Source organism: Rhamphochromis longiceps, linkage group LG7 (assembly GCF_057381845.1).
Source record: "Rhamphochromis longiceps isolate RC_006_pf linkage group LG7, R_longiceps_female_GT1.1, whole genome shotgun sequence".
Classification (NCBI taxonomy): domain Eukaryota; kingdom Metazoa; phylum Chordata; class Actinopteri; order Cichliformes; family Cichlidae; genus Rhamphochromis; species Rhamphochromis longiceps.
Window position 1 is genome coordinate 56,730,842 of NC_140563.1, and position 14,767 is coordinate 56,745,608.

The 14,767-nt window shown below is 38.4% G+C and overlaps 1 protein-coding gene across 4 annotated transcripts in view; it reads right to left on the reverse strand.

The window, feature by feature from the left end:
* Window positions 1-14,767, reverse strand: part of adamts6 (ADAM metallopeptidase with thrombospondin type 1 motif, 6) — an 80,430-nt gene that overhangs the window by 27,841 nt on the left and 37,822 nt on the right. For all 4 annotated transcript variants that reach the window (XM_085414473.1, XM_085414470.1, XM_085414471.1 and 1 more), the window contains 3 exons: window positions 12,240-12,303; window positions 9,465-9,567; window positions 8,401-8,534 (listed from right to left, as the gene is read on the reverse strand). In XM_085414473.1, the coding sequence (XP_085270599.1) occupies window positions 8,401-8,534; window positions 9,465-9,567; window positions 12,240-12,303 (301 nt within the window). The remainder of the gene's footprint in view (window positions 1-8,400; window positions 8,535-9,464; window positions 9,568-12,239; window positions 12,304-14,767) is intronic.

Genomic DNA, 14,767 nt, shown 5'->3' on the forward strand with positions numbered 1-14,767 from the left:
GGAATATTTTCATTAGTTATTACACATCCAGCGTTGTTTCTTTTTGTTTCCAGGCTTCATGCTTGGCTCAGCTAATTAGCCACCAGCTGTACAGTATCATTGTACAGTAACATCATAAGGGTAGCATCAAACGTCAGCATTTAACACTTAAGAAAAAGGCAAACAAAGAAATGTCCCCAAATGTCAAACGATTGCTTAAAAGCCAATAAAACCTTCCCTTTAAAAGAAATAGTAAGACATGACTGACATGTTCACTGTGGGGGAGTTTTTTGGAAAGAATTTGTTTGTTCCTGAAGGAAGTCCTCAGAATACAATGCCGTACTTTATTTATACAGTATTCACATAGGCCCATGCAAAGAGTAGTCCTTATTTTTAGGGAGCTTCAGTGGACACACAGTGCCTGTATACTGAGTATAAATCTTCATTCTTTACATTGAAAATCTGCCAAAATCCGTCAAAATACTTTTGACAAATCCAATTCTAAAAAATGTAAATAGATATTTAATGCAATGACTTACAAATCTTATAAACCTATATTTTTTTTCACAGTAGAACATAAAAAAAAACAACTCATCAAATATTTAAACTGAGACATTCTACTAGTTCATGAAAAATATTAGTTCATTTTAAATTTGATGGCAATAATACATCTCAAAGTTGGGAAGGGAGCAATGAAGGGAAGGAAAAAAAGTGGAACTAAAAGGAAACAGCTGGAGAAGCACTTCGTGACTAATGAGGTTAATTGGTAACTGGTCAGTAACATGAATACTTATAAAAAGAGCATCTTAGTCTTACTCAAAAGTAAAGATAGGCAGAGATTCCCCAATCTACAAAAAGTTATGTTGACAAATTGTGGAACAATTTAAGAATAATGCTCTTCAACATAAAATTGCTAAGACTAGCTAAATCATCAAAAGTCGCAGAGAATCTGCAGAAATCTCTGTGTGCAAGGGACAAGTCAGTACTGGACTGCTGCGATCTTTGGCCTTCAGGCAGCACTACATTAAAAACCTGATTCTGATATAGAAATTAAATCCAGAAATCATTGTCTGTTAACATAGTTTGCAGTGCCGTCTACAAACGCAGGTTAAAGCTCTATCATCCATATGTGAACATGAGCTAGAAGGGCTATTGTCTTCTCTGGGCCAAAGATAATTTAAAATGGACTGTTTATATTCATTTTACTCAGTGTCCCAATCCTAGTCAAGTTAGCATTAATAGCTGTAACTTTTTTTCTATCAGAGAGAAGCTTATTAAGCTACCAGATTCAGAGTCTGAAACTAGCCAGTCTAACAGATATAAAATGTGTTGGCTCCAAATAACTTTTTATATGGAGTCCTTATGGACCCCATTAATTTTTTTTTTATCTGTGCTCAATTTGCAGTGATTGCTTCATTGCTTGATTGGAAATGCCTTGGAGCTTCACAGAAGGACTGCTGGTGTTCAGTAGGTTTTGACTTAAGGTTTTCATTATGTCTTTTTTTTTTTTTACTATTATTTAAAGGCCTTTAAGGGCTACAGTGCCAGTAGTACTGTCTGTTGATGGTTAGTTCTAAAGCATTTCAGTATTATGCAAAGAACTGCAGGCTTACTGCTAATACTTTACATGAGAACATCAATTTTACATTTTACACGTACATTTACTTCCATAAAAATGTGAATGCAGCACTTAAACTTAGAGAACTGAGAGCACTGACAGCTTTATGAAAATTACTTTCATTTTTGTTACACACAAGGATAAAGCCATAAAGTGCAAACTGTCCACATCAGAAAGAATCCACTCGTGCTGGCAGAACATTTGCAAAGACAAAAAGACAAAGCTATTAGCGAAGAACTCTGAAGGGTGTTAGCTTAGTGATTTTGTGTTAGTGTGGTAGCCTAAAGTTTACATTAGTAACTGTAATTATGTGTCAGTGCATCAGTTCACTCATATTGCGGATTAAAAAAAGAATGTCTACAGTAGATGAGCATTATCTGAAAGTCATGCCCTTAAGAAACAGGAAAAAAAATCTAACAAAGACATCACATCTTTGTTGATTTATTTCTAACAGCACCTGAGAGATACATCTGGCCGTTCAGCTGACCCATCTACTGTTTGCCAAAGCGTCACTGGAAATAGTGGCTCTCAATAAGCTATTGTTGAGGAAGTGAAACATTGTGAAAATGCTAAGGTATGCTAAATTACACAAGAACTGGTCTGAAAATCTGTGAAAGTGGGCCCTATGGAGTATTGAATCCAAATTTACATTTCTTCGGTTCAAATCGATATTTACAGAGGAAGCCAGGAGAGACGTACAAATGTCTACAGCAAGGTTCAGGCTGTGTTGAAGAATAAAGGTGGTATTCCCCAAATACTCCTTGAACTGTACAAACTCTGTTTGTGCCTTACATACTGTATTTCCATTTATTTGCACATTTCAGTAAATCGCTGCAACTATCATGCAGTGGTGAATATTGTATATGTGTAGAAATGCTCTTAACTTGCACACATGCACAAGCAAGATTACTACTTGTTTGTGTGATGTTAGGGAATTAGAATCACTCTAAATTCGGCAGGCTTGCAGACATAGCACTTTCCGAGCACTCAAAGCCCTTTTTTTTTTCCCTCAAAGCACCTTTTACTAACACGTGTCATTCATCTATTCACACACAGCTTTAATCAATGCCTATCAATGCCTGAGGCAGAGCTGCCCATCATCTGCCATCTATAGTATGTCACGCCTTGATTACTCTATATAAGAAAATACATTGATCTTGAGATAAGCTGTTCTAAGAGCGAAGCCTACTCCAAAAAAAAAAAAAAAAAAAAAAAAAAAAAAAAAAAAAAAAAAGGGAGGAGAGTTTATGACTGAAACTAAAGAAACTAAAATACCGGTAATTAAGCTTCCGAGGAGGAAGCCAGAGAAGGCGTAGCTTTCCAAAGTGTTTCCTCAGGAGAGTCGACAGTTACAAAAAAAAAAAAAAAAAAGGAGCTCAGGCTACAATAACTAAGACAGTCAATGTTGTGTCCCATGAGACACAGACAACTAAAGAGGGAAAAATTTTGACATTCAAGTTGATTTGGAAAAAAGGAAGGAGGAAAAGAGGAAAGCGGGTGGAGGAACACCTGATCTGCCAGCTTGAGATGAGAAACCCACTGCAATTATTGAAATAACATCCACAGATGAGTTATTGGACATTTATGTTGATTAAAAAGAGGGTAAAATATCAGCTGACCAGGGTTTGAGAGCAGCAGTGACACAAAACCTGATGACTACAGACGGATTTCGTTGTCATTGATCCTTACAGTTGTCCTGTGGGTTTCCTAGGTTCTTTTTTTACTCTGTCACAATCTCCAATGTTATTCGTAATCGTTCCTCCTCCCTTTCTCTCTCTCTCCCACCACATGTGCACAGCATAGCAGTTTTGAGTGTTTCTGAGATCTTTCCAGGCAGACAGTGTTCCAGAGATTTATCACAGTGTTACAGTAAACCCACAGAGAGCCAGCCCCTGAAATAAAACGACAAGCCGGATTCAGAAAACCCACAATACTCCTTCAGTGAGGAATATTCCACCTCTTCTGAGTTTTCTTGCTATTAAAGCACACATCATGTTGTGTTTTTAATATTAGACTCGCAGTAAGGTTGTGGGCAAAGACGCTGTGCTTTTATGCCAAACAGGGATCCAGTTGTATCGGTCAGGTGGAAATCAAAGCAAATACTTTAAAGTGAGCAACCAAAAAGTTATTTCAGCTGCATCTCAGAAAATACACACTCACTACACAAAATGATTTACAGTCAGGAAAACAAAGACAGCATCAACTGCCAACCCAAATAACATTTTATTGAAAGATAAAATGTTATTTTCCTTGTTATTAAATCAGCCTTTTCAAATATATATATATATATATATAATCATTGTTCAATAAAAAAAACAAAACAATGATTTTTGTGTTTTATTTACCACAAAACAATTCTGGTGGAGGCTGCAGAGTACTGATAAGAAGCAAAAAGAGCTATTCAGCAGTCATTCGATCACAATCAGCCACAGTCAAAGACCGGATTGTTCTTCACTGGAGAATGGTGCGGTTTAGGCTCTTTTGTTTACGCAGTCAGTATCTCACTAGCAGAGTTGTTATAGATAAAAACTGGCTCACATGCTGAGCAAACTCTTACTAAGCTAAGAGATAAAATGTCATTTTAACAGGAACTTGATAAAATGTCAGGGTTAAACACCCACAAAGGACGGTGCTATAGCACAGTGTTTTATTTTATGTTATTATTGCAAATCAGCATCAGCATTAGCGTGAAACAAACATTTCTTTTTCTGGTAATTTACCTGATTTGCCTTCATCGAGCAGAAGTCGTCTCATATTTATGTATGACTACAAATATTAGAATTGCAATGAAAAGCTCTGAATGTAAAATCAAATTGAAAGGTAAAAGCTCATTCTTGACTACAACATGAAGTAATGGTAATGTTTAGAGTCAGTCTTTCTAGATTTAAACATCACTGGGTCTCAAACTCTTTCTACAGTTCAATAAAACTTGAGTTTTATTTTTATAGCTCTTGCCATAATTCCATTAAACGTACATCCAAAAAGTCTTGAAACACAAGCCAGAAGCTTTCCGCAACAATTAAAGAAATGTACAGTTTAGCCAGATTAGCTATGAGGCACAGTGAAAACATTCTGAGTTTGTGCCCCCTTCGAGGTCAACTACTTGTGCAGCCAAAAAAAACCCTCAAGTCCTCCTTCTACATTTACACTCACTTGAAATCCTCCCTGACAACTTATTAGTTCATATCTGCTGCTTTACCATGGACCTCAAAGCTTGCCAAACTGCAACCTTTAAAGGGGACATATTAAAAACATTTCTATCTCCTTGTTTTGATTCTTTGATGCTACTAGAGTAACTCCTCATGATTCACAGTACATAATCCTTATTTATCTAATAGGCGTAGGCGCAGTCTCATCATTTCATCCTTAATGGCAAATGGACTGGTTTTCTATAGCACTTTTCTACTCTACTTGAGCACTCACTTTACATAACACACACTTTACATAACATGTCTCATTAACATGAATGCATCAGGAGCTACTCAGAGTTGTACCCTCAGGTGCAAATGCTACAGCTAAGCTACCGGTATTACATCCAGTCATGAATGCACAGATTGCTGAGTATTTTCAGCGTGGCTTCAGAAATGATGAAATCCTTGTGTTATTAGCCGAATCACATGGCGTTACTATCAGCAAACATACTAGCAAAAGCGCCCATTTGATGCGATCCGGTTTTGAGTGCGCACTACTCTGCGCCATATGCTTCCGGGTAACAAGAAAGTGACCTCATTCACGTAGATTACTGATTGGCAGAGTAGGGCTGTTCGATATAACGATATATATCGGATGACGATATAAAAACGTCTATCGTTTCATTTTACGCTATCGTTTGTTTCGTGGTGACGCAAAATAAACTGTTTACGGCAACATTTTTTCATCGTTTTGATGGTCACTGTAGTGGCTATATTAATTTCTAAGTTCTCTCTTTGTCTTACATTTAATATAAACACACTACAGACGGACAAGCGCCTGTTTTTATGCGTTGTCATTAGCAACAATGACAGTAAAACCATCGTGTGTCCACTTGTTTATTTTCTACATAAACCTTTCACAATAAAGCTCAAGATCCTGTTGAGACTTTACAGAATACTCTGCATACTCTTTCACATGATTCAGAGTATTTACAGATGAGAAGCAAAAAAGAGCCGTCAAGTGCTAAAAAATAAACCTTAGACTCAAACGTTAGAACAGGCTTTTCCCCGCAGCACGCCGTGTAATAAATACTCACAACTCATGTCTAAAAATGTATAGTTTCATGCATCGGTTAAAACACTCGACTCCAGGTACACGACGCTCAGCTGGAAACACTTCACGCAAGTCGAGCTGCCAGAGATTCACAGAATTTACAGAAAATGCAAAAATTTTGTGATTTATATCGTTATCGGACGATAGATATCTCATATCGGGATATGAGATTTTGGTCATATCGCACAGCCCTATGGCAGAGCTAACTCGAAATTTCAAGTAACTCAAAATTTCAAGTTATGTTTCTCCAAATTTCGAGTTAATAATCAGAAAGTGAGGACAGTGAGCTATTATGGAGCGACTGTGAAGTAGAGGAGTGGATCGCTGAATAAGGTTTGAGGGACACTTAGGAGCTCAGGGGTCAGTTGGTAAAGTAATTGTGTGTGTGTGTGTGTGTGTGTGTGTGTGTGTGTGTGTGTGTGTGTGTGTGTGTGTGTGTGTGTGTGTGTATTACTTATTGTGTGGGGACACAAATTTGTTTACACACTCACATTGAGAGGTCTCGCCAACTTTATGGGGACAAATTGCAAGGCAAATCATTAAATTTTAGGGTGAAGGCTTGAGTCAGGGTTAGGGTAAGGTTAGGTTTAGGATAAGGTCAGGGTTACGGTTAGGTTCAGGCAGGGACTTGTGATGGGTAGGGTCAGGATAAGTCTCCAGGAAATGAATGTTAGTTAATGTAATGTCCCCAAAAGTGATGGAAACACAACGCGCGCGTGTGTGTGTGTGTGTACGGGGTTAGGGTCAACTGTTGGATGTATTTTGGTGTTTTATTGTTCTGTGAAATGTTTATATTGTTTATTTGTTGTTTATTTATTTTTTCATCCTTGTTGTACTAATAAAACTTATTATAGAATAACTTTGTGTTTGACTACCCTTGTCGCACAGTGTTGCCTTGAAGCAACAAACCAATATCTGTTTGGGGGGGGCAGGGTTTCAAATTTTATGATTGATATATTATTAGGGACCCCAAAGTCAAAGGAGCTTGCAAAGAAAAGCGTCTGGACTTCTTTAAGTTACTTGAAGATGTTTCATCTCTCATCCGAGAAGCTTCTTCAGTGGGAGTAACCCCCCACAGAGGGACAAAAGGACCCCCTGATGATCCTCTAATCGTCTGAGCCAAGGTGTGAAACTGGGTGTGGGTCCTTTTGTCCCTCTGTGGGGGGATACTCCCACTAGGTTTATATCTGGGACTCTCCACCATTTGACCTTAGAACTGAAGAAGCTTCTCGGATGAGAGGTGAAACGTCTTCAAGTAACTTAAAGAAGTCCAGACGCTTTTCTTTGCAAGCTCCTTTGACTACGATGACCTGGATGACTGAGAACCTTCACAGACATAGGGACCCCAAAGCTCCCCCAAAATAGGGAGAAATATTTTTTTCCCCAAAAATTAAAAAGTCATGCAGTAGAGGGCTAAATAATTCTTTTTTTTATTCCCCTCCCTTTAAGGCATATATTTGAAATTTAATGCCGGCCAAATATGGGCTTTTGCATATTTTAATCAGGCTTGTGTATCACTTTACGTTCTCAATAAATTTCAGCCCGCCCAGTTGTACTGTGGTCTGCACAGAAACATGCATTCTGAGTAAATGCAAAACTAAACAGACACGGACTTCTACAGTAACTGCATGCTGACAAGCTAGCTAATTACAGAAGAAATAGTAAAGTGAATGCTGTAAGGCTGATCAATTCTACCAAGCTGGGAAACTGATTAGCCTAAGGCTTTACTGCATGTAAATGCAAACCTGTTAACCATTTGTTACGAGAAAATTCCTACTTTAAAAAAACAGAGGCTTCAGAATGTCACTGAATTACAAAACGGTGTGCAACTACAGCATGCTTGCGGCTAACAACTTGGTTTTGCTAATTAATCTTTAAGTCAGTGGTCTACAGAATATCAACAAATAAAAAAAAAACAACTATTTTCATAATCACATAAGACAAAAAAGTAATAACTTCTAATTAACTAGATAATAAACCTAGTGCTTAACGTTTTTCCTCAAAAATTACTTACTCAAAAAACTATTAAGAGAACAGTTGTTTGATTATGTAGTTAACTGAAAAACACAATAGACACAATAAGTCCAATAATTACAAGGCATGCTGGAGCGGTGGTTAGAGCTGTCACCTCACAGCAAGAAGGCTTTTTTACCCTGCATTGTTGATTCCTCATAGCTTCCTCATAGTTACATCAATATTTCCTCAAACTAGCCACATGAAATTTCCTGGACTGAAAACAACTTTTAAGCTCTATTTTTTATGTTTAAATAAACTCATAAGCCAAAGCCACAATCTTAGTTTTTGTCATGTGCAAAGAAAAAAACAAACAAACAAACAGCTGATTGTAAGGCAGTCAAGTTGGAGGCACTGGTTGATTTTTCATGCATGACCCTCACTGATGCGGTTAGGTAAATATAAAGATATTTAATATTTAATACATCCAGTGCCAGGAGCAACAACAGTTTGTTGTAACAACTGCATATCCTTCAATAATGAGAATCAAAAATACATTTGTAAAACACAAGAAGTGTTTGAAGATGTGGTTTTGGCTCCCTTACCTTACACTCTCCATTGATGCAAATGTCCAGCGAGTCAGCCTGACATTGGGTGCCATCTATGACAGCAGGAGACCGCTCAGTGTAGAAGTTATAGCCTTCTGCCAAGCAGTTCAGCGCACAGGGCTTCACACCACCTGGGTTACACAGCATGTACGAAAACCGAGCAGGTCATTACATCATTACCTAAAGTTCAGTTTCACACAGGGAACAGACAGCGTGACATGGCCCCTGACAGAACCCTAACAACACAGAGACCAGCAAATACCGATGCTATTCCAGGACTTGCAGCCAGCTCTGGGATCTTCTCTTAACTTGTTGACAGTAATAATCATGAGGGGGGGAAATTCAGCGGTGCTCAGATCTAAAAAAAACCAAAACTTGACGTCACTGTAACATTGACAACAACAGAGACAGCGCTGCTTGCCAAAAACAATTACACTGACATCCACGTGTAGGTTATCTCCTGTTTTTACATGACGCCTCAGCCCACGGAGCGCTATAAGAGAGGTGATGGATTTGACAAAACAGACTTAAGCTCTCACATCTCTGAGAGAAAACAAAAGCTGTGTTTACATGCTTCAAACTTTATCACTTTTCTCTGAGATATTTGTGGTCTTAGTTAAGTGAATATTTTCCTTGATCTGCAGACTTCAAGGAGAGACACTCCTGCCAGTACCTATGACAATACAACAGTCCTTCCACTGGTATTGGCTCAATAAAAAACTGTTGATCCAGAGAGGGGAAAAAAGCCCGAGATGGGTCCAGAAAACAGACTAGCCTGCAAACTGTCATTTGAGACACAAAAGGGATGATAGGGAGGCTTTACAGCTCAGCTCTTAGAGAGTTTTGACAGAACAACAGCTTCAACTCTTAGCAAGTTCAAACTGAGAGTAAGTAATTATTAATTATTTAATAAGAATTGAGTGGGAGTGAATTTAACTCTGATCAAACTTCATCCAGACACTATTGCCTATATAGTAATTAATCGTTCATGTTATACAGTAATACTTTGAAACCATGGATGTATTATACAAACAACTGATCACAACTAGTCCTGAACTCACCCCCAGTGTAAGGCTTCCAGTTGTAGTACTTCCCACGGAAAGGGGAGTTGTCAAAATCAGCGCACTGCTTCTCTCGGAAATCACGAGATCCTGCAGGGCAGGCCTGCAAACAACAGTGAAACTGAATGTGAATACAAAGGACCAAGCTTATCGAATGTCTTATCCCAGTTCACATTAGACTGGTGCCAATGACCTTTGGAATTAAGGTCAGTAAGAGTGATCTCCAGCAGTTTGTCAATATAATAACTGTGTGATCTGCCACGTAATCGGTTCATGTCAATATTTTATCATTTAACCAGCACCATCTGCACTGCATTGAAATTCGTCTGGGGAGTGACTACACAGGTTAGTACCAACAAGCCCACAGGTCTGGTACTCTCCACCTCAACAAATTCAAATTCCTAAACCGAACCTCTGATAACAGCTAACACTTTAGCCCTCCAATCTCCTTCGACTTCTGATAAGCCAAATTGCTAAAATCAAGCTTTAAAACAGGACTTGATAAACCAATCACATCAAGAGGGGTACATTCATCTTTTACAGAGTCTATATGTAGGTTTGAGTGCTGCTGCCTTTTGAGTAAATTAATTATCTGCTCATTTTATTTTCTAAAATCCCTACTTTATTAACAATGTCACATTTAATTTTTCTACAGACTAAAGAAGATGTGTTTCTTGGCATTGTGTTCTGTGTGTGAAAAGGTCCTTAGGAACCGCAAAACACTCTCCCTCGGTACAAATAAAGGCTCTCGGGTCAAAGCTGTATTTCACATGCATAGGGAGGATAGGCCACTTTCATTACCATTCAAGTGTTTTGCCAATTTAGCCGCTTTAAACTTGCACATCAAACATGCAGATCCAGTCAGAGGAGACAGAATAATATTATTGCAAGTGTGTGTTGAAATGAAAACACAGTACCAAATGAGATTTACATGTGCTAACGTCTGTTGGAACAAAAGAAAAGCTCACTTTAATAATGTTGGGTTTTCATCAATGTTTAACTTGTTGATTATCAACTGATTAAAATAATAATAGAACAGAAGGCACAAAAAGGGAGAAAAGTCCTATCATTTAAGCAACTCGAGTCCAGTTGCTTAAATGCTTGACACTTTCCCTTCATTATCTTGACTTTAAAAATTAAAGTTCTTAAAAAGGTATCGTCTGTGCCTCTTGAGGAGCTTAATATAAAACAAAATGTGGTATTTGTAGTGGGCTTTATAAACAAATCAAATTAAATGTCAGTGCTCTACCAGTGCTTGACCAAAAATGAGAAATAAAGATTGAATTCAGAGGCTAATGCACATTAAAACTTAAAGTGAAAAAGACAACAAAAGAAGTCAGATAAGAAGACAAAATATAAATAATAAAAGGTAACAGAATTAGCACAAAAATAAAATTGTGAAATATTATGCAAAATAAATGGATTCCTATAGAATGTTAAAACAAAGTTATTATTATTAATCTCAAAGGTTTCTTCCTGTTAAAAGAGTCTTTTTTCTTCCCACTGTTGCCAAGTGTTAAGCAACCTCCTACAATCACTTGCCAACTGGTAAATTGGTAACTTCTGGTTATCATCGGGGTCACTGACAAGTCTTTAGGCGTGGATGATTGGGATTAGCAATCTATTTTACAGCAGCTGCCTCCAGCAGCTATCGCAACCAGTCAAGGAAATACTAATTTAACTGTCCTTAGAGATAACACGTTAAGTTAGATGCTAGTGGGATGGCTCTATGATTGGCATGCTCTTGGTAGTCCACCAGTTTGGTGGAATATTGCAATAATTACTGTGATAAAACCTTTATACTGAAGGTATGCATGGTAATCACAGGATGAATTCTAGTGATTTGGGGGACCATCTGATATCACCAGCACCACCAGTTTTAATTTAGGTAATGAAATATCTCAACATGTATGGCATAAGCACAGATTATGATTAAGACATATGTTTTTTAACTATGCTAAAGAGAAAAGATCCTAATGACTCTGGCAGTCATCAGACCTTTTTCCAAGGACTGCTACTACCAGTTTAACTGTTTTGAATAAATAGGCTGTCTGCCATGAAACTTGGCCCACCCATTTATATACTTTTGAGGATAATTTGTGAGTATTTGTCATTGTATCTACATTTGGCATGCTCTCTCACACACACATGCTTCTTTGGACAAGGTGTGGTTAGTGTGATGAAATAGTGGTTAGGGACATTGCTTGTTTTCCAAAGAAAACACTCAGTGCTTGCTCAGAACTGTTATTTTTAAGACTTGTGGTTAAATGTCTACTAAGGCCCTAACTATTTCAATTTTCACCTAGTGAAAAAGGCCACCTAGAAATAGTTGAACAGAGATCTTAACTTGCAGCCATGTCAAATATTTGGATAAAACATTGCTCCAGACCTCAAAAAAAAAAAAAGCTTGCTTCTTATGAAATACACCCTGAACTGTCATCATCGTTTGACTCAAGTGAAATGTCACAAACAATAAATGAACTATAAAATGACAGAGGGCGCGAATAAACCCAAAGTCACCAGGGGAATATTGAATCTCTGTCTGTTCATTTTTATCATTGTCTGTCCTACGTTCCAGGAGAAAATATGTCAGAAAGCTTAAAGGCAACGTGATGCTGTGTGCTAGTGTGCAGCCTGTAAAGCCCTTTTCTAAGATAACATGTTCTGGAGGAGAGCTGTGGAAGAGCAAAGAGGTGATCCAACATTTTTTTTAAGTTGCTCGCATGCTACTTGGCAGAAAATGAAAGAGGGAGGCAAAGAAATGAAGAAACTCACGTTAGTGTTACAGGATCTGTATCGTTTCCTCTCTCCGAGACAGTACTTGCCTCCTCCAGATGGGCTGAGAGACACAACAGAAATAAATGAGGGATGGGGAAAAGAGACTCTTTACATCAAATCACATAAAGCGCCGTAAATTATATTCACAAATTCCTCTCAGAGATTATCTTTAGGGCAAACAGTACATAAGAGATTTTTTTTTCTGATGAAACAGGCGCAAAAAAGTCTCTGTGTGTCAGCATTTGCTGCTTTGTTGAGCATCTGTGCCAATGATTCATTCAGGCAATCCAAGCTGTTCTAAGAGCTCTTAAATGTGACATGACATTTCAAGTCTAATGACTCTTAACTCACGCTTTTCCTTCTTCTACTCTTCACTACACATCTACCACATCTCTGAAGGTTTTCTTTTCCTTTCCCTATCATCTCTCTGCTTTTTCTCACCTTCAGAAGCCTCCCTTCCCTTCACTTTATTGCAAAAAAAAACCTGTGAGACAGGCCATGTACGTAATGAATGTGTTAGAGGCTGTGTCTGGCTGTGTTTTTTCTGCCTCCCTCCTCTTTGCACTGATGGCTGAGCAGCAGTGATCACCTTACACAGGTGTTCCACATTATGCCTGTGCCTTCACCTCCTCCCCTTTTTCTTCCTTCCCTCTGGTTCACCCTGGCTCTTTTTCTTGCCTTCCCATGACGTGTTTGACGTAATACCTAGTTTCCAAAACAAAGGAATGCGACAATGGAAGAAGGATAAAGATCCCAGATGTCTGCTTGCCCGCCAAAGATGCACTGGTCAATGATTTGTCTAGTGAGGACACATGGGAGGTTTTAAAGTAAACCTACGCATCACCATAATCTTCGAAGAAGAGTAAGCTATGTCTTAACTTAACGCACATGTCACATTAACCGAGACTGCGTGAAACTGCACAAGAACAAGGACTAAGAACCTTTACAGTCAGTTGTAATGGCTGCAAAGTATTATCTGAAACAGCTAATATTGGTCTTTGTGGTAATTTCAGGTTACTGACAGTTGCGTTGGTGTATTCCTTTCTTTCCCCATTTCAAATAACATTTGTCACTGTTGTTCAAATTTAGAAAATGGTAAAGAAGAAATCCAGACTTTCAGCTGAGCCTTGGAAAGCCAGTTACTATGGCTCATATTGCACACTTCTCTACTTAGACTCGCTGTTTTGAGTGCATAAGTGTGTTTCACAGTGACAGTGAAATACACTTATGCACAGTGCACTACGAGTACCCAGATGGTGAACTCATAACAAACAAGAAGTGTGTGGAACAATGTTCACGTCATGCCATCAACGATCATCATCTTCGGTATGCAGCAGAATGGAAGGACCACCAAACAATTTTCAACCAATGGTGTCCACGCTAGTCATGGACAGTATGCCAAAAGGACTCTGGGTTTTTTTTGTTTTGTTTTTTACAGTATGAACTGAAATAAGTGACTAAGACTCATAAACTCAGCAGCCAAATATTTACAAAGGTCCTGGCAGAGGGCCATTTTCCCATAAACTTCCACAGGCCCAGGAGTCTTTTTTTTGGAAGCCCTGTGGTGGCCTTAAAAAAGAAGGCTTATGGCACTTTTGTGATGGCTTCACTTTTTAGAGCCAGAAGCCAAATCTGTATTTTTATACCTACCTTTTATACCTTACTAAGTAAAATTATTTCTTCAAAAGTACTTCATTCATTGATTCAATAGAAGTCTTGACCTACCTAGAACTCTCCTACTGAGTTTGAGACCATTTTTAAAATTTTGGTCGTTATCAGAAAGCGAGATCATCCAAGCTAACGACTTACTGCCAGTAAATGGGTGTGGGGTTACACAAGTTATTGGTCACATCCAAATGGTGACAGTAAAAACATTCATAATGAGGCTAAAAATGGGAATTCCAAAGCCAAAAACATGGTTGAAACCCCAACGTCATCTCCATGGTCAAAACTGATCACAGTACAGCAAAAATGGAACAATAGATCAATCAATCAATATTTTATTTATATAGCACATTTGAAAAGGACAGTGTCCATCAATGTGCTTCACACAAGGTAGCAAAGCAGATTACAACAAAAGCAACAAAAACAGTTAAAAACAATTAAAACCAGTTATAGTTACAGTTACACAGCACAACTGCAGACCAGGTGGAAGACCGAACTAATTTGCTTCAAACGCTAGATGGAACAGCTGAGTTTTTAAGCGGGATTTAAACGATTGAATGGAATCTGACATGCGGACATCGATAGGAAGATATTCCAGAGTTTGGGTGCGGCCATTGCAAAAGCTCGGTCCCCTCTGGTCTTTCGTCGCGGCCTTTGTTGCACTAAGAGCAGTTGGTTAGAGGATCTGAGCGCTCTCTTGGGGCTATACGCGTCGAGAAGGTCTGTTAGGAAACTGGGCGCCAGGTTATTTAAAATTTTAAAAGTACACAAAAGGATTTTAAAAATGAGAGAGAGAATTGGAGGCCCATGTACAGAGAATTGCAATAGTCTAGTCTCGAAGTAATGAAGGCATGGATAAG